At 66.1% G+C, this 19,362-nt stretch overlaps 1 protein-coding gene across 8 annotated transcripts in view; it reads right to left on the bottom strand.

The window, feature by feature from the left end:
* RIMBP2 (RIMS binding protein 2) overlaps positions 1–18,445 on the bottom strand; it is a 44,521-nt gene extending 26,076 nt beyond the window's left edge. For 4 of the 8 annotated variants that reach the window (XM_036013814.1, XM_036013817.1, XM_036013816.1 and 1 more), the window contains exons 1-6: positions 15,820–15,937; positions 10,348–10,452; positions 5,557–5,607; positions 3,980–4,000; positions 1,330–1,534; positions 21–166 (exon numbers count right to left, since the gene is read on the bottom strand). In XM_036013814.1, coding sequence (XP_035869707.1) covers positions 21–166; positions 1,330–1,534; positions 3,980–4,000; positions 5,557–5,607; positions 10,348–10,449 — 525 coding nt within the window. In that variant the 5' untranslated portion in view covers positions 10,450–10,452; positions 15,820–15,937. Of the gene's footprint in view, positions 1–20; positions 167–1,329; positions 1,535–3,979; positions 4,001–5,556; positions 5,608–10,347; positions 10,453–15,819; positions 15,943–18,359 lie in introns of those variants that run through there. The other 4 variants (XM_036013815.1, XM_028503592.2, XM_028503593.2 and 1 more) reach the window with 2 other exon arrangements.
* Between the last annotated feature and the right edge of the window lie 917 nt (positions 18,446–19,362).

Raw genomic sequence — 19,362 nt, 5'->3', positions numbered from 1 at the left:
CCTCCAGGGACAGCACTCACGTCTGACTCAAGTCTGCATCTCGGGCTTCCCGATCTCGACAGGAAGGTGGGCCTGACGGACAGCGGCTCCGGCCTGTCCCCGGGCAGCGGCAGGGGCCGGACGTAGTCCCCGGCGGCAGTGCGGCTTCCGAAGGCGCTCTCCTGGCCTGGCCCCGACCGCGGAGACAAGGGGACGTGGGAGGGGTGCGGTGATAAAGCGCCTGGCGGTCTTCCCCCGTCTCTGGCCTCGGCTCAGGGCCCACCCCCTCCACTCAGTCTACCTGAGCGACCCCACGGAGAGGACACAGCAGACAGGACGCTCGGCCCCTGGAGCCGCAGCCCCGCCAGCACCGGGGGGGGCCCTTGTCCGCTGAGCTGGACCCCCAGGCCTCCAAGGCAGCCCCAGCTCGCCGCCCACACTCGGTGACGGGCTCCCCTTGGCTCCCCCCAGTGTGGGCGGGTTCTGCTGCCACTCAGGGCCCAGGGGGTCCCAAGGAGGCACGGAGCGGCCAGGGGGCAGGGCTCGTGGCTGAAACCACCCCAACCAGAGCCGAGGGCCGAAGGGGCTCTATGCTGCCCCATCCTCTCGGGGCCAGCGGCCACGAGCCCCGCCCCCCTCACTCACGGGGCTGGCAGCTCTGGGGCCGGCAGCTCTGAGACCGGGCGGGCTGGCCCTGTCCCATGACAGTCAGGTCTCGGCCGCCTAGGGCCCCTCCCCCGTCTCTCGGAGGCCGTCACGCCATGGGGCTGCCTCACTGAAGCAACGACCACCTAAGTCCAAGCCAGCGAGCACCGAGCGGCTCCACGGAGCCGGGCAGCAGCCTCTCTGCAGCCAGGGCGGCTGCTGACACGACACGCGTGTGCCCTGCAGGGCTGACGGGTGCGGGGGCAGTGTGCTGCTCCCTGGCGCCGCCCCAGCGCCCACACCATGCGGGCACACGGCACGTGCATGGCAGCTCCTCATGGGACCCCAGAGCCAGCCGGGGACGAGGGCGCGGCTCTTCTGCCCGGCAGCAGAGGGGCGTTGTCCCTGACACGCCGCTTGTCCCAGCCAGAGAGGCGTCCCAGGGTCTCTCCATCCACGCGGGAGGGATGGCGTGGGCCCTGCCCTCGACCCCTGCTGCAGCCCCGCCCGGGCCCCCGGCTGCGTGGCCCACGTGGGGCTCCAACAGCGCCGAGCACGCACACTGCCGCAGTTGCCCTTGCCAACACCTGTCAAGTGCCAAGGGTCCTGGCACGCTCGCCCCCAGGCCCAGCCAGCACGGCCCTCGTGGGGGTCGCCAGCCACCCTCTCCACCTCGGCCCAGGCGGCGGGGCCCTGGGCACTCACCTGAGCCGATGGAGGGGGCCAGGCCGTTCATGAACCGCGGGAAGGGCTTGCCGGGGGGCGAGGGGACGTCCAGGGAGGTCCCGGGGCCGCCGCCCAGCAGGTCAATCTTGCCGGCGTGCTGCCGGAACCGCTCCAGGTCCCGCGACAGCAGGCTGAACTGCTCGCTCTGCGCCCGGCACTTGTCCTCCAGCTCCCGCACCTTGCACTGCGGGGGACGCACGGGTCGGCGGGGGCGGTGGGGGGCGTGCCTGCGCACCGCGGGTGTCGCACGTACCCGCGTGCACACGTGTGAGTGTGTCTGCCTGCCCCGGGCGTGCCTGTGTATGGCGAGGGCTGCCCCCGCCTCCCCCGGGAACAGCGTCTGCTGGAACCACGCTTCCCACTCGGGCTGGCCGCCGGCCACGTGCCCTTCCAGGGCACACACGGGAACCACGGGAGCCATGAAAGCCTGCAGACACTCAGGTCCCGGCCCAGCACGGGTGGTTCCGGGCTCTGCACGGAGCCCAGGCATCAGCGGGTGCTGGTGGCACAGCCCAGACCTGGGGAGAATGCAGCGCTCAGCCCCCAGCCTGGCCCCCGCCAGGGCAATCTTTCCAGGTGGCCATCGAGGAGCCGTGAGGCAGCTGCCCCCAGGACGCCTGCCACCTGCAGGTCCCCGCTGCTGCCCCAGGCGCACTCACTGGCAGGGCGGTACCAGGAAACAGTGGTGCGGTGACCAGCTTTTTCCTGCGTGCAACGGATGGAGAGACGGGCGCTGGCGGGGGCAGCTGAAGGACTTAAACTGTGCCCGTCAGCTCGCCTGCCCCAGTCTCTCCTGCCTGGGGTGACTCCAGGGCTGGCACCTGGGGTCCGGGCTCTGGACGGCCCTGTGTCCAGACACTGGTTCAGAGGACTCCAGGCGGCCCGAGGCTACCGGAGCTGGCCTATGGGAGCTGGGGGCGGACACCCCGCACAGCGCTGAGCTACAGACCACCGGCCGAGATGCCACCGGGCATCCACGTGCTTCATGCGTGTCTGCACATGTTGCACAGAGGCACCGGGAGCAATGCTGAGACTGGGGTCTGTCCTGCCACTTCTGGAGTGTGTGCCCTCGGCCTTTGGCCCCTCTCGGTGGGCCCCGGTTCCCTCCTCCGCAGAGAGCGCGGCGTGCCTCCCAGAGTCCCAGGGCACACAGCCGGTGCAGACCTCAGGCCCCCCGGCTCCGCCACGCTCCCGGCTGCGTGGGCGCCTGCCGCCAGCAAAGCAAGACCGCAGTGGGAGCCCAGCGCGGGCACGCCACCGCTCCCCGCTCCCGTCATTCGCCAGAGACACGGAGGCCCCTCACCTTTTCTCAGGGCGATCCCCAATGAAGGGGCGCCTTTCACAGCCTCTTACGTGCCCATCTCTGCCCTGGCTCCAGCCTGCCACGATGGCAGACACGGAAAACCCCGTGAGGTCGCTGGACCAGACCCTGAGCCCCGGGGCCCCTGCAGGACCAGGGGCCCTGGAGCCTGGAGGAGGACAGAGGCCCCGCGGGCAGAACCCGGGAGTGGGGAGGCCAGCGCTTTGCCCTCGGCGGCCCGCAGGGGCCCGGCACCTCGGGGATGCAGGTCTGCCTCGCTCCCTGCCATCCATGCCTCTGTCAAACTGTGTGGCCGCAGCCCAGGGACTGGCCGCCACAGCCGGGCCGTCTGAGTCGGGGTGTGTCCGCATGGCGGGTCTCCACTCGGCTGTCAGAGGCGGAGGAGCCCCACTCCGCACGGGGCCGGAACCCCCGGGCCGCCCTCAGAGCCCGCAGAGGCAGGGATGGGGAGGCCCTGGGGGAGGAAGTTGGCGCCGGCTGGACTCCCCGGCACAGGAGAGACCCCACCCCGCCCCCCGCCCCGGCAGGGACACGGGGGTGCCGGCTGCGAAGGCCACTCCACAGGGGCGGGGGCAGAGACCACCATCCAGACCCCGGGGGGAGAGGCCTCCTGAGGGACCCAGGACGTGAGACGTCGACAAAGCAGAAACCTTCATCTGCTCGCGTCTCGGGTTCACAGTGCAGCCCAGGCTCTGTCGCACCTGAACGTCACACCCGCCTCCCTCTCGCAGGTCCGCAGGTCCAAGGAGGCAGCGGCAGGGCTGCGGACCACCACCCCGGCTTCCCACCCCGGCCGCTGCCTGAGGTCGGCCACACCAGGGGCGACACTCGGTTCTGCAGCTGAGGGGCGAAGCGCAGACGGAGCCCCCACACCACCTGCCGCCCACACAGACGCACAGACACGCCCCACAGCAGACACGGCACACAGGTGCGATGGTCAGGCGCCCTGTCGGAATTCTGATGACCCGGGCCCCGAGGCTGGGCCCACAGCAGCCCCTCCCTGGGGTCATCGGAATTCCCCGAGCTGTGCGTCCCCAGCCTGGGAGTCACAGCCTGGGCAGACCACGGGGACCCCGGCCCGCTGGGCCTGCTCAACACGCCAGGGACCGGACCGAATGTCTCGGGGCCCAGACGGAAGCCTGGCCCCCGAGGGCTTTGCAGGCAGCTTCTCTGCGCCCCACCGCACCCTCCGCTGTATCGGGGGCTGCGGCGTGGGAAGAAGAGGGGCTGAGCGGGCCCAGGGAGCTGCTCCATGCACGGGGAAGCGGCACCAAGCACACGGGGTGGGGACAGGCTTTCCTGGAGTACCTGCATGCTCTCCAAGGTGTTCTAGGCGAAGCAACGAGACACAAGCACAGAAGGACATGTGGATAGAAGAAGGCACGATTCTCAGCACGTTGCGCTGCTTGTTGTTTTCCAAACCCAAGTGCGACACAGCCGCCACCCCCCGTCAGGCAGGCCAGCGGTGCCACCAGCCCCGGGGGCGTGGCCTCAGCGGGCTGTCACAGCAGCAGCTCAGCACACGGTCAGAGTGACACAGACCTTCCCCTCAGCGGGCTTCAGCCGCTGGAGAAAGCAGCTGTGCCGGCAGCCAGAAGCCGGAGCAAACTCAAGAGTGGTGGGCAGCCGGAGCAGCCGGGGGACGTCCAGGGGAGGGGCCGAGGGCGGTCTGCAGGTCCGATCTCCCCCCACCCCCACCCGTCACACCCGCCCCTCAGATACTCGTTAGCTAACGGATGCTTCCAAGAAACCAGGTTCACGTCAATGACGAGCACGCCGGAGCCCGTTCCCGAGGGGCCAGGCCCCACAGGGCCACGGGAGAGGCGCAGGGCTCCGTCTTAAGTGGCTGCTGCTCCCCGGGGATGGGACGAGGTCACCCCCAAGAGGGCGACCGCACCCCACATCTGGAGGCGGTGGGCCATGCCCGGCGGAGGGAAGAGGGAGGGGCCCGCCCTGCAGCCGTGCCCGTGCCTGGGGGTCTGCGCTGCGCGGGCTCTGTCCCCGCAGGCGGGAGGCCCGGCCCGCTCACAACCTGGGCGTGGTTCTCGGAGGATGCAGCCGGCAAAGGCCTCTGGGTGACCCCAGGGGCTCCGTCCAGGCTCACCGTCCTCCTGCCCCCAGGAGGCTGGCGTCGGGCCAGGGACAGAGGATGGTGGCTCCTGGCACAGCAGCCACCCCACGCTGGTAGGCCTGGTGCCCCTTCCCTGCCCGGCCCCCAGCGCCAGGGCCGCAGAGCAGGGCCAGTCGCCTCGCTCTCCGAGGACAGCGGTGGGGCCATGCGCCCGAGGGCCTCTGCTGCCGGGTGCCCCGGGCCGTCCTCTCTGCAACGCTGCAAGTGCCTCGCTGACACCCACGGCCACGTGCCCCTCAGCACCAGCGCAGCCCCCTGAAGACTTACTCCGCACCGCACACTCGGCAGCAGGGCACCCACGGGCACGGCCCACCACCCTTTCTCCTTGGGGAAGCGGGCTCCTGCTCTGCTGGAGGACAGTCTGGAGCAGCTGCAGCCACCTTGCCACCAGGCGGGGCCTCCACACAGAAACCAAAAGTCCCTCTGTCCCCGGCCGACGGCGGCCACCCCCCCGCTCCCCGCTCGAGAGGAGCCGACAGAGGCGAGAAGACCACATCTGAGGCCCCAGCCCTGATGCTGGCTGTGTGGCCGGGGGAAGTTGCTCAACCTCTCTGAGCCTCACGCCCTCCCCTTACGAAGGGATCGCGACGGCGCCTGTCGCACGGGCCGCTCGTGCCGACGGGACAGGAGGGCGTGCGCACGGCCCCGGTGGCCGTGCCCCGCGGGCACGCGGGGAACGTGAGCAAGGGCGTCCGTGCAGTTCAAGTGCGGCCCGGCCGCCCCAGGGGAAGAGCCCGCGGTCGCGTCTGCTTACCTCTAGCAGCTGCACGGCGCCTTCATGCTGCTTCTTAGCTTCAACCTGAGCCTTTTTGATGACAAAGAGAGAGAAGTGCACGTTTAAAGGAGGAAAAGTGGAAAGAACGGACTGATGTCCACGTTACCAGGGAGAGAGCCGTCGACTTATCGCCGTCACAGGCCCTGAGTTTCGAGAGCCTGGGCCAGCTCTCACTGTGCCTCCCTCTCGGGCACGATGGGCGGGCTTCGGCTGGCTCCCCTCTGTGAAACCGGGAAGTGCACCCCGGTCCCGCAGCAGGAACGGGCCGACGGGACTCCGGCGTGTGTGCGGGTGGCGCGCCCCGAGCCTGCTCCTGAGACACCGTCACGCACACGGTCCCCACTCCCAGAACAATAACGGGAAGGTTCCTCTCGAAGCCTCAGGTGGCCCCATCACGTCCCCAGGTGTCCTTCAGCCTCAGTAGGGGAGAGTCTGTTCCCACAGCAGGCACGCGGGCCTGACCCCCCGACGGCTGCAGGCTGGGCAGGACCGCAGAGACCGAGAGGGGAGGCTGGGGTGGGCGCCCCGAGCCTGCAACGCGCTGTCGGCGGCTCGGCCCCAGCAGCAGGGCGCCACCCCCCTCAAAGTACTTGGAGCAGAACCGTCTGCTCCACAGAAGAGAAAACTCTGCAAGTGTCACTAACGTTCATCGTCAGGTTGGCTGCTGCCTCGGCCCGACGGCAAATTCACATGAAACCGAAAGGCGGCATTAGTCCTTGTCCCCGAGGACCCTGGGTCCTGGCGCTGTGAGAACAGGAAGTGTCTGCCGGGTTTGCCGGCCTGGCAGCTGTGCCCTCTTCTCCTGACCTGAAGAGCCCCTGACCTGGCCGGGGATCCAGCCCTCACCTGACTGAGTACATGAGCGCAGCAGCTTGGACTCTAGTTCTGGTTTACTTTGCCTGGGAATTCTGCGGTAGATGGAGGTGCCTTGCCTACTGGACTTGCACCGGAGTGAAGGGGAGTTTTGGTGCAGCTGCAGCCACATTGCCACCATGAGAAGCCTCCCCATGAGATCCAAAACCAAAGCCATTTGTGTGTTAAATTGAGATTTATGTTTAGAATTCTCAGTTCTGTAGGACTCAGTCATCTCTCTCTCTGGGGGCATCTGCCTGGAATTCTGAAGACACTTACTTGGAGAGATACACCTGGGTGCCCTTGTGCTCGCTGCAGTATTATTCACAGTGGCCAAGACACGGAGACAACCAAAGTGTCCTCGGATGGACGACCAGACGAAAAAGATGTCAGACATATACACACTGGGGTGCTAGTCAGCAGTAAGGTGAAACACCGCCGTCTGTGACCACACGGGGGTCCCGAGGGCGTCGGGCTCAGCGGGACGAGTCAGGTGGGAGAGGACACGGACCACGTGACTTCACTCCCACGTGGGGCGTGAACTGAGGGCAGCAGCAGAGGAGCCCACGGGACAAGCGCACAGACCACAGACACGGACAGCAGGGCGGTGGCCCCCAGAGGGGACGACGGGGGTCGGGGAGGCCGAGCGGGTGAAGGGGTCACACCCACGGTGATGGGAGGGGACTGGGTTTGGGGCGGCGGGCACGCGGTGTGCTATACAGACGGTGTCGTGGAATTGGACACTGAAACTTAATGTCATTGACCCATGCCACCCCAATAACTCTAATTTAAAGAAAGAGCCCCGGGCAGTGTGGCTCAGCTGGCTGGGTGTCATCCTGCAAAGCAGAAGGTCACCAGAGTGATTATCAGTCAGGGCGCCAGCCTGGGCTGTGGGCCAGGTCCCCGGCTGGGGGCGTGCGAGGGAAGCCATCGACGTTTCTCTCCCACTCGGACGTTTCTCCCCCACAAGGACGTTTCTCCCCCTTTCTAAGAGGAAACAAGTAAAGTCTGAAACGCAAGGACAAAGAGAACTCTCAGTTCCAACAGAGAACTCTCTCTAGGAGGGAGCAATCTGACGTCCTCGGCCTGTGAGCGTTACCGGAGGAGCATCGGCCCCGCACCTGCAGGCTTCCGTGGGTCAGAGGGAGGGGGGAGCGCCTGCCCTCCCCGCCCCACCGCAAACTGAGTGAGAGGCGGCCGAGATTTCTGGAGCGCTCATTCATATGCATCATCCCATTCTCACATTTTTCAAAAGAGGCTTTTAAAAGCTGGGGAAGTGAATAGCACACAGGCATTTAATTACACCATTCTTGAATCCAGCTCAATCTCCAAATGCTTAAAATTGTTCCTTTCGAAGCAAAAGTGACAACACGTAACGGAACGGGAGAAAAAGACAAACCAGCAGAGAACGTAGAGGGATTATATATAAATAACACCAGCCCTGAGCCAGTTGAGCCGGAGATGGTTTTCAAGCGGCAGGGTGGAAAAAAAAGCAACGAAACGCGCAGAGCGGCTGTGAAAACTCAGCCAAGTTGGCAGGAGAGACTTGGCTTCCAGCTTCGACTGAAAATCGGGAGACGGGGTCCGCGGGCTGCTCACAAGCTGGGCCGCGGGGCGATCAGAAGAAGGGGTGGTTAAAATTAACCGTTCGAGTCGGCAGCACTGAATTCTTGCAAAATCTAAACGACAGCTTAAGCAAGACTCCTGTCGGGGGCCAGTTTGTGGGGGAGCTGCGACCCTCACGCGGACACGGTTTCCTACTGAGCACAGTGGCCTCCAGAGGGGCCAGGACGCACGGAGGCTCAGGGTCTGGCTGCGGAAAGAAGGGGCAGCCACCCAGGGAGCCAGTGTGGGGGGAGGCCGACCACGCACGCCGGTGGCTGCAGGGAAGGCAGAGACACACAGGGGCGATGGACGTCCTGTCGCCTCCGGCTTGACTTTCGGCCGGATCGCCGCTGAGAGGCCCCCACTCAGAGCAGCGAGCCCCCTGCAAGCTCCGCAGGGACTGGGCTGGGAGGGTGGACACCGGTTAGGAGGGAGCAGACGAGGGTCACGTGAGCGCTGAAAACGCAGCTCCACGGAAGCTGGACGATGTGCGTGGCAGCAGGTGCGGCTGCAAGAGCCTCACGTCGGGCCCCCCGCGCTCCGCAGAGCTGAGGAGGCTGGCGGACACCTCCCACCCTGGGGCGGGGCCGGGTGCGGGAGGGAGCAAGACCGAGGCTCGTACCACGGCGGGCAGACAGGGCGGGCAGACACGGCAGGCAGACAGGGCGGGCAGACACAGCGGGCAGACAGGGCGGGCAGACAGGGTGGGCAGACACGGCGGGCCGCTCCGGTCCCTGCCACCTGCGCACAACAGCTCACCCCAGACACCCGAGGGCGGCGTGTGGAACGCAGGCAGAGCGTGGACCGCGGACGGTGAGGCAGCCCCGCCTGTGCGGACGCCAGTCTCAGGAGCAGCCCTAGTGGAGGGAGGGGTGCGCCCCGCCCCCAGGGAGGCCAGGCGGCCCTGCAGGCGGGTCCCAAGTGCCAGGACGCCCAGAGCCCCGAGTCGTGAGAGCCGCTGCCCGTAGCAAGGCGAGGACGCGCCCGCCCCGCAAACCAGGGAGCTGGAGGCACCAGAGCAGCTGCGGGCTGCCCACCAGTTCCCTGGCACATGACCCAGTCTCAGGCGCCTCAGCTGCAGGGGGACTGTCACCCACAGGTTGTCCTGGGGGCTGGCCGACACCTGCACCGCTTTCCTCACTCAACAGGCACTTACTTAGCCGTCTCGGGCCTCGCCACCGCTCACCTCACATTCTTCTGGCCGTCAGCGGCATCAGCAGAGGGAGCTGGGCGGACCGCTCGCTCGCTCGTCCACTCACATACTCATACTCACTCGCTCGCACACTCATTCACTCGCAGTCACACACTCATTCACTCAGACTCACACGCTCACTCACTCACACACTGATTCACTGGCACACTCATTCACTCGCACTCACATACTCATTCACTCAGACTCACACACTCATTCACACACGGATTCCCTTGCACACTCATTCACTCACACACTCGTTCACACACTCATTCTCACACTCATTCATTCACACACTTGCACTAGCTCATTCCCTTGCACTCACTCATTCTCACACTCATTTGCACACTTATTCACACACTCGCACACTCATTCACTCACACACTCACCCATTCACTTGCTCACACATTCACTCAGTGCTCTTGCGCATCTTGTTCATGCCCCACTTATGGAGTCCCTGCTGTGTGCCAGGCCATGTTCTGGGAGTGTGGCCCCCACTCTGGGGCACAGGGCACCCCTGCACGAGGTGCTGAGGCAGGGAGGCGGGGAGAGACTCCACACAGCATGCGACCTCCCCAGGTGACGGCCGCAAACCGGAGCGACTCGGTGATGTCACGCCGGCCCGCGGTGGGGCACTGGCAGGGCGGACACAGCCGTGCCCTGGGATGGGCACCGGACCGAGTCCAGCGTCCCACCCCCACCGCCCACAACGGCAGTGCACAGAACCCCCAAACCCTTCCAAGCGGGGCCCTGTGCCCCCTGGGCAGAGGCCGCAGGGTTTATCTAACTGCTGCTGTGGGGCTGTCCGCCCCCACGCTGGAGCCGCCCCCACCCCACCAGTGACCAGGTCCTCCCCACGGCCCCACCACGGGGACTGTCAGCCCTTCGTGTCGGCGTCTGCAGCTCGGACACCAACACAGGCCGGGCCGGGGGATGCAGAGAGCCCGGGGAGCACAGAGGACTCCGAGTGTCTGTAGGCCGGGCCCCCCAGCCTGGGACGCCAGCCTCGGCGAGCAGCCCGCCCGCACCCAGCGCCCCTCACCCGTCCCAGACCCACCCGCCCTCCCCTTCCCTCCGCCCCTTCCCCCCCGCCCCACCCGAGCACCGCGCCTCCCGCTCACCTTCTGCAGAAGGTCGATCTCCTGCTGCTTGGCGTTGAGAGCAGCCAGGGCCTGCTCATGCTCCAACTCCAGCTGCTGCCGCCTCTCAGCAGCCTCTCGCATGTGCTGCGGGGACAGGGCGCGTCAGGGGGGCGTGCGTGCACCGCACACAGCAAGACCCCTCCCCACGCCGACCCCCCCCGCCCCTTGCTGCTCGCCCAGCTTGTCCGGGGGGTGGCAGCAGCGAGGGGACACGCTGGCACTGGCCCAGCTTCCACCCACTCTTCCCTTTCCCGTGTGAACCCAGGAGCCACAGGCTCCCGTGCGACGGTGAAAGGGTGGAGGCTCTTTCTCCTCGTTCTGGAAACGTTCTCCGTCTCTGCTCTGCATCCCCCCAGTGCTCTACGGGAAACAGCCGCAGTTTCTCACTTCCTTCCCGTGCGGCGGGTGTTGTCCCAAGCTGCTCACTGCTACGTAAGTCACACAGTTCTCATCTCGGGCCGATCACAGGGGTGGGTGCTGCCACCAGCCCCGTCCCACAGAGCGGAGGACCGAGCACCGAGACACTTCCCCTGCTGGTCACGAGGCTCCTAGTGGCTGCCGACCTCAAACCTGCAGCCCTGGCCAGAGCCCGAGTCTCAGCTCAGCCGTCGGCTCCCTCTGCTGGACCGAGGCTCGGGTGCTGCAAGGCCAGAGGCCCCTCGGACAGATCTGCGTTCGCAGAAGAGGGGGGTGGTTCCCTGGCTGCGCCCTGTCCTTCACGGCCGGGTCCCGTCCAACCCACGTTTCAGGAACAATTAGTGAGGCGGCTACCGTGAATTACTGACTGACACCTGCCTCTAGAGGTGTTCTGATGTTCTGAACATTGCATGAATTAGAATAATACCTGTCACATGTCAGTCCTGTGCTACCCTTTACTCTGAGTGCGAGAAAACCCCCTCCTACTAACCTTGTGCACTGTGGAATGACACAGTCACGTAACATGTCACATAATGGTGCCACGTAATACAGGTCACTTAACACAGAGTCACGTAATAGTGCCACGTGACAGTCACATAACAGTCACGTGACACAGAGCCACGTGACAGTGTCGGGTGACACGGAGCTGTGCGGTTCAGAGGCCTGCACGGCTGCTCCTCCATTAAACCCCAGGGGCGCGGCACGGTCAGTGGCCGGGGCTCCCCCAGCAGGACCGCGAGTGACGAGGACGGCAGCGCTGTGCAGTGATGAAGACGAGGCAGACGTGTGGCTGTTGTTCGGGCCCCTGCCAGGCACTCCCCAGGCCCGCGTGCCTCCCCACTGAGGCTGAGCAGGGGCCCTGCCCACTGGCTGCAGCAGACGCAGGGAGCGAGCAGCTTGCCGGAGGCCCCGCAGCCCACGCAGCCCAGCCTGGAAGCCACCCCGACGTGTCAGTCCCCGGGGGCCGTGCGCACCCTTCCCCCCGCCTCCCCTGGCCTGCGTCCGCTCCTCCAACGGCCACTGCGCCGTGGCACAGGACCCAGCCAGGCCGGCCCCAGCAGGCACCCACACAGCCAGCCTCATCCGGACACACAGCCACACGGCTGCCTGATGACAGGCTGCCCGGCCATCCTCCTGAAGACCAGCCCGGCCCCCTTATTTAGCTCCAGGAAGGAAGTCGTCCATGGCAGGAGGGGACCGCCCTCCTCACAAGGGTCCATCAGAAGCATCAGGTGGACACAGAAGTCCGTCCAGGTGGGCTGTGTCGGCTGTGGGGTCACAGCAGGATGAGGGGCGACAGACACCCTTGCCGGCTCCTTTCTTGGGGACGAAGAGGATGCGTCGTGGCTCCGGAGACGGGTGGAGACGGCCGGGGCGGAAGCAGCACCTGCGTTTCCCAGGCTGGTGGGCCACGTCAACAGGCAGTTCTCGGAGAAGCAGACACGTGTGGACACGCGTGCCCTCCGTGGACACGGCGCGTGAGCTCAGTGGCAGTGCCGTGCAGGGCAGGGGTGGAGGGCGCCCTCCCGCCGCTCGGCCGGGACCAGCTCCCGGCCGTCCGAGCCAGCAGCCACTTCTCTGCGCCGGGGGCCCGTCTCTCGGGGCCCCTGACACGAGGGGCCCCCCTCCTGCTGGTCCCCAAATGCCGCACTTCTCCTGGGGGCCATCTGCATGTCACTCACAACTGCCACAAGCCTTGGCCATCCCGGTTCTCCCAGAGCGCCTGGAAACCCTGCCCTCAGCCCACAGCACACTCCCCCCACCCCAGGTCCCTAACGTGTGGCTTCCACTTCCGTCTGCACGCGTCCTCCCCGCTCCGAGGGCCCACGCTGCGCCCCGCCCCGCGGGGACACCCCACATCTGAGCGGCCCTGAGGACCTCCCGGCCCAGCGGAGCCTGCCTGCTTGGCCCTGCCCCTGCCGGGGAAGGCTGCTTTTCAAAGCCGTGCTTTGTGTGGCGGGGTGTGGACATCAGTGCCAGCGCCGAGGTAGCCTGCAAATGTCACGGGGCCGCTTCCCCGGGGAGCTCAGGTGTGACAGGAGTGAGGGGACACGGAGCAGACAAGCCAGCCCTTCAGGCAGACCCTTGGGGGATGCGACTGCTGCGCAGACCCGGCCCCGCCAGGGCAGAGGCGTCAAGACAAGAGCCATCTCCCTTCTCAGGAGTCGCCAGGGACGCTCTCCCACTGACCTGCGTACTCTCGGGCTGTCTGTGCCCTGCCCGCCACCTGGGCGCAGCGGGACGACGCTCCGCCCCCCGAGCGCCACGGCCAGGGCCGGGCACCGACGGACACCCCGCGCGACACACGAGGGTGCGCGGACACAGCACAGAGGAGGAAGCGCCCCTGTGTGCCGGCGCTCACCTCACTGCGCCCGTGTGCCACACCAGAAAGACAGGCGTTGGGATTCCCGGGGCGCCCTGCCCCGTGACCCCTGGGCCGCGGTGTGGAAGTCAGACTCCCTCACGAGAACTCCCACGACAGAGAGCCCTGCGAGCTTCGAGCGCGGACATGCACCTTCCTTTCCCAGACGAGCAGGGGAGCCCACGCGGGACGCTCACGGCTCCGCCCATCCAGGGGCTGCTCGGGGCCCGGCTGAGAGCGGGGGCTGGGCGGCCCTGGGCTCGAGACAGTGGCCCCACTCCCAGGGGGGCTGGGAGGACAGCGCACGTCCCACAGCCCCGGCCGGGGAGCTTTGGCGCCCCGACAACGCCGCCCCGTGGACCGGGGACGGACTGAGCTTCCAGAGCAGCGCACTTGCTGTCCCTCGAGGGCGCCTGAAGGCCGGCGGTGCGGTCAGCCGTCTGGGCCCATCGTGGATCCAGCGGCGGCTCCCCACAGGGTCCGCCGGACACTGCGCCCCGGGCCAGGCCCTGCACTGAGCCTCTGGAGGCTTTGCTCAGAGTGCGCAGCTCACGATGTGGAAGACGGCCTCAGGGTGCTAATTCGACAGGAGGGTAACCCCGGGGGTGGGCTGGACGGCGGGGGGCGGGGGCTGAGTCTGGGGTGCAGCAGGCGCAGAGGGGGAGCCGCAGACACGGGCAGATTAGCGGTCCCTGTGGGAGGCACCTGCCAACCCCAGACAATCAGCTGTCTGTCCCGGGAACAGAGCCCCAGATCGTCGGCATCACCGACCGCTCCGTTGACCACGGGAACAAAATTTTGTCTTGAATACTTTCTTCTTTTCCTCCCCAGAGAGAGGATCAGGGTCCCGTGGCCACAGCGTGCCCTGTCACCAGGCCGTCCCCAGCCCCCAGCTGCCCATCCCAAGTGTCCCCGTCCTGGCAAATGGAACCGTCACCCAAAACTCACACTCGCACCCTCGGTGTGGCCCTGACGCCGCCGCCCACCACAGCCCCGCCCAGTCCCTCAGCCGATCCTGCTGATCCTGCCCTGAAAACACACCCAGAACCCACCACCTCTCCCTCCCCCCACCACGCCCACACCGGTCCAGGCCACCCCGTCGCATTCCAGAACATCGCTCCGGACCCAGGCCCTGGCGTCCACTCCCGCCCCACACGCTTCTCTCCGCGTGGCCACAGGGGTGACACTTCCCAGGTGGAAACCAGGATCCGCCGTCAGGGCTCCGTCGCCCTCGTGGCCACGTGCCTGGTGAGTGAGCACTCGGCTCCTGCATTCCTCGAACCAGGCGGCCTGAGCCTTGCTGGGGCTCATGGACTGCGACACAGGGGACAGTGCCCCCCTGGCTGAGTCCTCCTGGGGTCTCTGTGCATCTGCCCCTCCTGACCCCACACGCTCCCCTGCCAGACCACAGTGCAGCTACCTGGACCCTGGAGGTCCCCGTCCCAAAGTCCCCATGCTCACCTCCAGCTCCCACACCACCTCCTCCCCCACCTGTCCCCCAAGGGCATGTGACACCCCGGTGTGTCCACCCCTAGACAGGGAGGGGGCAGCCAAGGAGAGGCTGTGCACAGAGCGGGAGGGACAGAATCCGGGTGTGGGCCTGCGGTGTCTCCACGCTGAGAGAAAAACCTGACGTCGGGGGGGAGGGCAGTGGGCACCTCCGTGCCAGTCGGAACATCAGGCCCTTCGCCCACCCCAGGCCTGAGCAGAGACCGGCCTACAGCCCTGCGGGTAGGCCCAGCCCGGGAGCCGGGGCCCAGCGGCAAGAGAACGGGGCGTCTTTGTTCCTAAACTAAGGCGGGACTCACCTGCCGTAACACTCGCCCTCTGCACCTGCACGATTCAGCAGCTGTTGGCCGCTCCCAAGGCTGCGTGACCACCACACGGCACCCCGAACTCTTCCATCTCCCCAGAGAAGCCCGTGCCCCTTAGTGGTCACCCCCCCTCCCGCTCACCCAGCCCCCACCTCCCGCTGACCTCTCTGCTTCCCCTCAGAGCCCAGCACGCTCCCCAGAGGTAGTGGATGGAGCCCACTGCTGCCGCGGGGGGCCGGCTCCCCGCTCAGGAGACGCCCGGGGCCCCGGCGACGGAGGGGCTGGAGTGCGGGACCCGACGCGGCCACTCTGTGGTGCCTGCAGCCCCACACCTGTTCCCACAGTGAGCACGCAGTGACACGGGACACGTGCCCCCAAGATGGAAAAGCTGAAGGACTCACTCGGCTCCACTCCGCGGCATCGGCAGCAGGTCACCCCACCAGCTGAACACTGAAGGCGGCCCCAGCCCCCCAGAAATGTGCGAGAAGCCTCCCAGCCCCCGTGCCCTGGAGACGCGGTCCTCTGACTCTGTAACAAAGGTCATCACGTGTTGTACAGGGTTTGAGACGCCAACGCAGACGCCTCCAGTCCCCACTTAAGGCCACCGCCTGCCACTCGGACGGCTGCCTGCCGTCTGCGCTCAGCTGTGTTTAGCATCCTGAGAAACGGAAGTGCATAATTGGCTTTTCGGGATCGCTTCCAGAAACACTTGAATTTCGTCATTTATCACATTTTCCACCATAAAAAAAGTAAAAACAGCACCAAGAGCCCAGAATCGTGATGACAGGGAGAAGGAGTTCAGCCCCTCCTCACCGAGGAGCTCCCGCGGGCCCCAGGAGAGCCGGGCCGGCGCCCTACCTTGAGGACCTGTTCTAGGTTCTCCAGCTTGGCTCGCAGCAGGCACTTCTCCCACACGGCCAGGTCGCGCTCTCGGGTCACGGCGGCGAGCACGAGGCTGAGGCGGGCATACTCCGCCTTCACCTACAGGCAGCAACGGGGAGAGAGGGAGGCTGTTACCCCACCGTGGGCACTTGTCTCCAGCAGCAGGTGCTTCCTCTTCAGTTTCTTTCTCTGCAGTCTCCCCTCTGGCTTCCCCGTCCTGGCCTTTGTGCTGGGTCCACTCCTGCTGGGCTGAACACCAAGGGCCAGGCAATCTGCACACTGCCTCCCTTTTCACCCCGCCCACCGCCACAGTGATTGGCTCAGGACCAGGGGCGTGCCCCAGCCTGGCCAATCAGTGTGAGTCCAACCCTCAGAACAGTGATTGGTTGCAGAGGGGCACATGACCCAACTGCATGCACAGAGTGGTGTGCTGCACTTGGAGCCTGGGACAAACTGTCTCTTTTGCCCAGTAGGCTCGAAAAGTTGAGGACAAAGGCTGTAGCTGAAGTGCCATTTGCCATCATGAGGGGACGATCCATCTGAGAACAGAGCCGACAAAAAGGATGTGGCACCAGGGGATGCGAAGAAGAAGCAGGATCCTGATGACATCCTTTGAGCACCTGGATCGAGCTGTGCCTGAAGCTAACATTTTCCCTTTCCATGCAAATGAATGAAAGGATTCTCTTTGCTTGCTTACACTGATTTGATTTGTGTTCTCCCCCTTTGGACTGAAAGTCCTAAGAAATACAATAGTGTCACCCAAATTGTCCCGGACACCAATTTCTTTGTCTAAAACTCTCACCCCTCCTAAAAGGGGGTAACAACGGCAACAAGGCTGCACGTGGATGAGGGTGAGCAGCTGCTGCGACCACCTCGGGACCCCCGTCTGTTCTCAGACGTGAGCCCCAGGGACACGTTTCTCGGAGCGGGGCCTGGGTGGCACACTGGTGTGCGGTGTCTCCGTGGCTTCCTGGGAACAGAGCAGGGCACGCCCCTGCGGGGAGTCGCCGGTTTGCCCCGGGGGCCCTTCCACTGCACTGCACGTCGGCCCGTCCCCTCCCCTACCCCCACCCAGGAGCTGCAACTGGGCCCACGCCTCAAGAACAGACTGTCACGCAGTCATGCTTCTCGGCCACCCGGGCCCCTCTGCCTCCAGCACCCTGTGCACAGAGCGCGCACTTGGCCCGGGGACCTCTGTGGTAGTGGTGGCGGAGAGGAGGCGCCCACCACTACCGGTGCTCCTGAGCGAACAGGGTCACGGGGAGCTGTTCCCGAGAGGTCACGGAGAGGCCTGACTGGCAGGAGTGCTTCGACGCCACCTGGGCGGCGGTGGGAGCCTGGGCACACGCCCACTCGCTCCGGGCGGCAGTGCCACGGCCTCTCTGAAGAGGGCGCACTCGTGTGTGGGCCTCGGCCCTGCGGGCACTGGTGGGCGGGCAGCCCTCTAGCCTCGTGCCCACGAGTCAAGGGGCGGGGCTTGGGCACAAGGTCCGACGGCCCACGCCCAGGTCCCAGAGCAGCCGGTGTGAGCGTCCTGGGACACAGCCGGAGCGGGCCGCTTCCTGGCTGCAGCCTCCTGTGGCGTCCACAGAGACACTCCCCACTCCCAGCGTGGCCTGCGTGGCTCCACAGCACCCAGCCCCACACACCTCTCTGCTGCGACCTGCAGCCCTGTGGCCACCGCCCACCACGCCCAGGCCACCCTGGTCTCCTCTCTGTCCCTTCAACAAGCCACGCCCACTCCCACCCCTGGGCCTTTGCACGTGCCGCTTCTATCTGACACACACCCACCTCCACTCCCACCCCCGGCAGTGCGGCCTGGCACCAGCAGCTGCCTCCGCCCCGGGCCCTGGTTACGTGGTCACGCAAGAACTGTCGTGACCCTGGTACTTCCCATGGCTGACCTTGGGCCCCTGCCCCGTGCGGCTGATGAACCCAGAGGAGGGCTCCCTGTCTGATGGGGCAGCAGCCGAGCCACCCAGAAGAGGACCGACACCCCCACACACAGTGTCTTCAGCATCGGCCCCCAGGGACGCGCTCCCCTGCCCGGGGGCCCGCCCTGCCCCGGCTGGCTGCTGTCGGAGCTCAACGCCGGTCCCTTCCATGGACAGAGAGCAACCTATGTCCCTGCCACAGAGGTGCCTACGCTGGGATGCTCTCCTGGGAACTGAGACTCTGCTACTGCAGGAGGTCTCAGAGGAGGAAGAGGACAGCAAGGCGTCGTCCCTAAAACACACAAGCTGCTGCCCCCAAAAGCAAAAGGAAAGCCCCCATGTGTTCAAGCTGGGGGCCAGACAGTTCCTCCTTTGTCAGGACCACTGGAAAGACAGGGACACTTTGCTCTTGCAAGACTCGGGACTGCAACCGAAGGAAAGTGGAGACCGACACAGACAGGTGTGGCCTGGCCTGCGGGCCCTCCCCTCCCTGCCGGAGGCACCCTGCCCAAGTCCCGGTGTGCATGGGTGTCACCCCTAAATGCCACCCCATCCCCCGGTGGCCTGGCGAGTGTGAGTTACCTGGTCCAGCTGCTGGGCCCCGGAGGGCAGGCCTGCATGCTGGGGCCTCAGGTGAGCCGCTCCCTGGGGGGCGTCCTCCCGCTCATTTTCCTAGGACAGAAGAAGAGGGCACCGTGAGGAGACTCCCAGCTCGCGGAGGCGTGGCGCGGCATGGTGCGGTGTGGCAGGCAAGAGTCCGACCTGAAATCAGACCCGGGGCCGGGGTGCCTGAACCCACAGCTGTGGTGCACGAGGCCGGTTTCTTCCTTCCGGCCGAGCCCCCGGCCCCCGCTCCACAGAAGGGCAGCAGCGGCACTTTGTGATGACACAGTGACGCGTGACAAGCGCGTGGCAGGGGGCCCGGCAGACGAATGCCACCCGCCTGCAGTGTGCCCACCGCGCTGCACTGCTGTGCCCCAGAGAGACGGCAGGGCTGCTCGCCGAGGGGGGCCGTCAGGCCTCACCGGCCCGCACCCCGCAGTGCTCCTGACCAGCAGCCTCCAAGAGCACTGGAGGGATGTTCCCAAGGTCCGTCCTGCTCAAAAACGACACAGCAGTCCGTGAGGACTCGGACTCCAGGTCCAGGGACAGGCGGAGAGGGTCAGGAGCCCCTTCTGCAGGATGGGTGGGGCTTGGCGAGCTCCCCTGAGGCCGGGGCCCGAGAGCGAGGCCCACAGCCAGCCGAGGCTGAGACCTGAGACCGGCCCCACCCCAGAGACAACAGAACCCAGGAGGTGACGCTGCCCGGACCTCAAGCCCGTACACGGCACGCCCACCTTGGACTCAGGCTCAGGGCCGGCGGGGTGAGCCCTGACCCCACACCAGGGGCGCCAGGCCGTGGGACAGTAACATCGAAGAGGAGAGACGGGGCGAGCCCAGTGGGAGAGAGTGGGGGTGACACCCCCACTAGGACAGGTCTGAGAAGGGAAATTCAGAAAAACACAAAGAAAGCTCAACCTACTGAAGAGAACCGACAGAATTGGCAATCAGGAGGGCTTCCTCCCAAGGAAAGGAAGGTGGCAAA

The sequence above is a fragment of the Phyllostomus discolor genome, chromosome 13 (genome assembly GCF_004126475.2).
Source record: "Phyllostomus discolor isolate MPI-MPIP mPhyDis1 chromosome 13, mPhyDis1.pri.v3, whole genome shotgun sequence".
Taxonomy (NCBI): domain Eukaryota; kingdom Metazoa; phylum Chordata; class Mammalia; order Chiroptera; family Phyllostomidae; genus Phyllostomus; species Phyllostomus discolor.
This window is presented reverse-complemented; position numbering and strand designations above follow the sequence as displayed.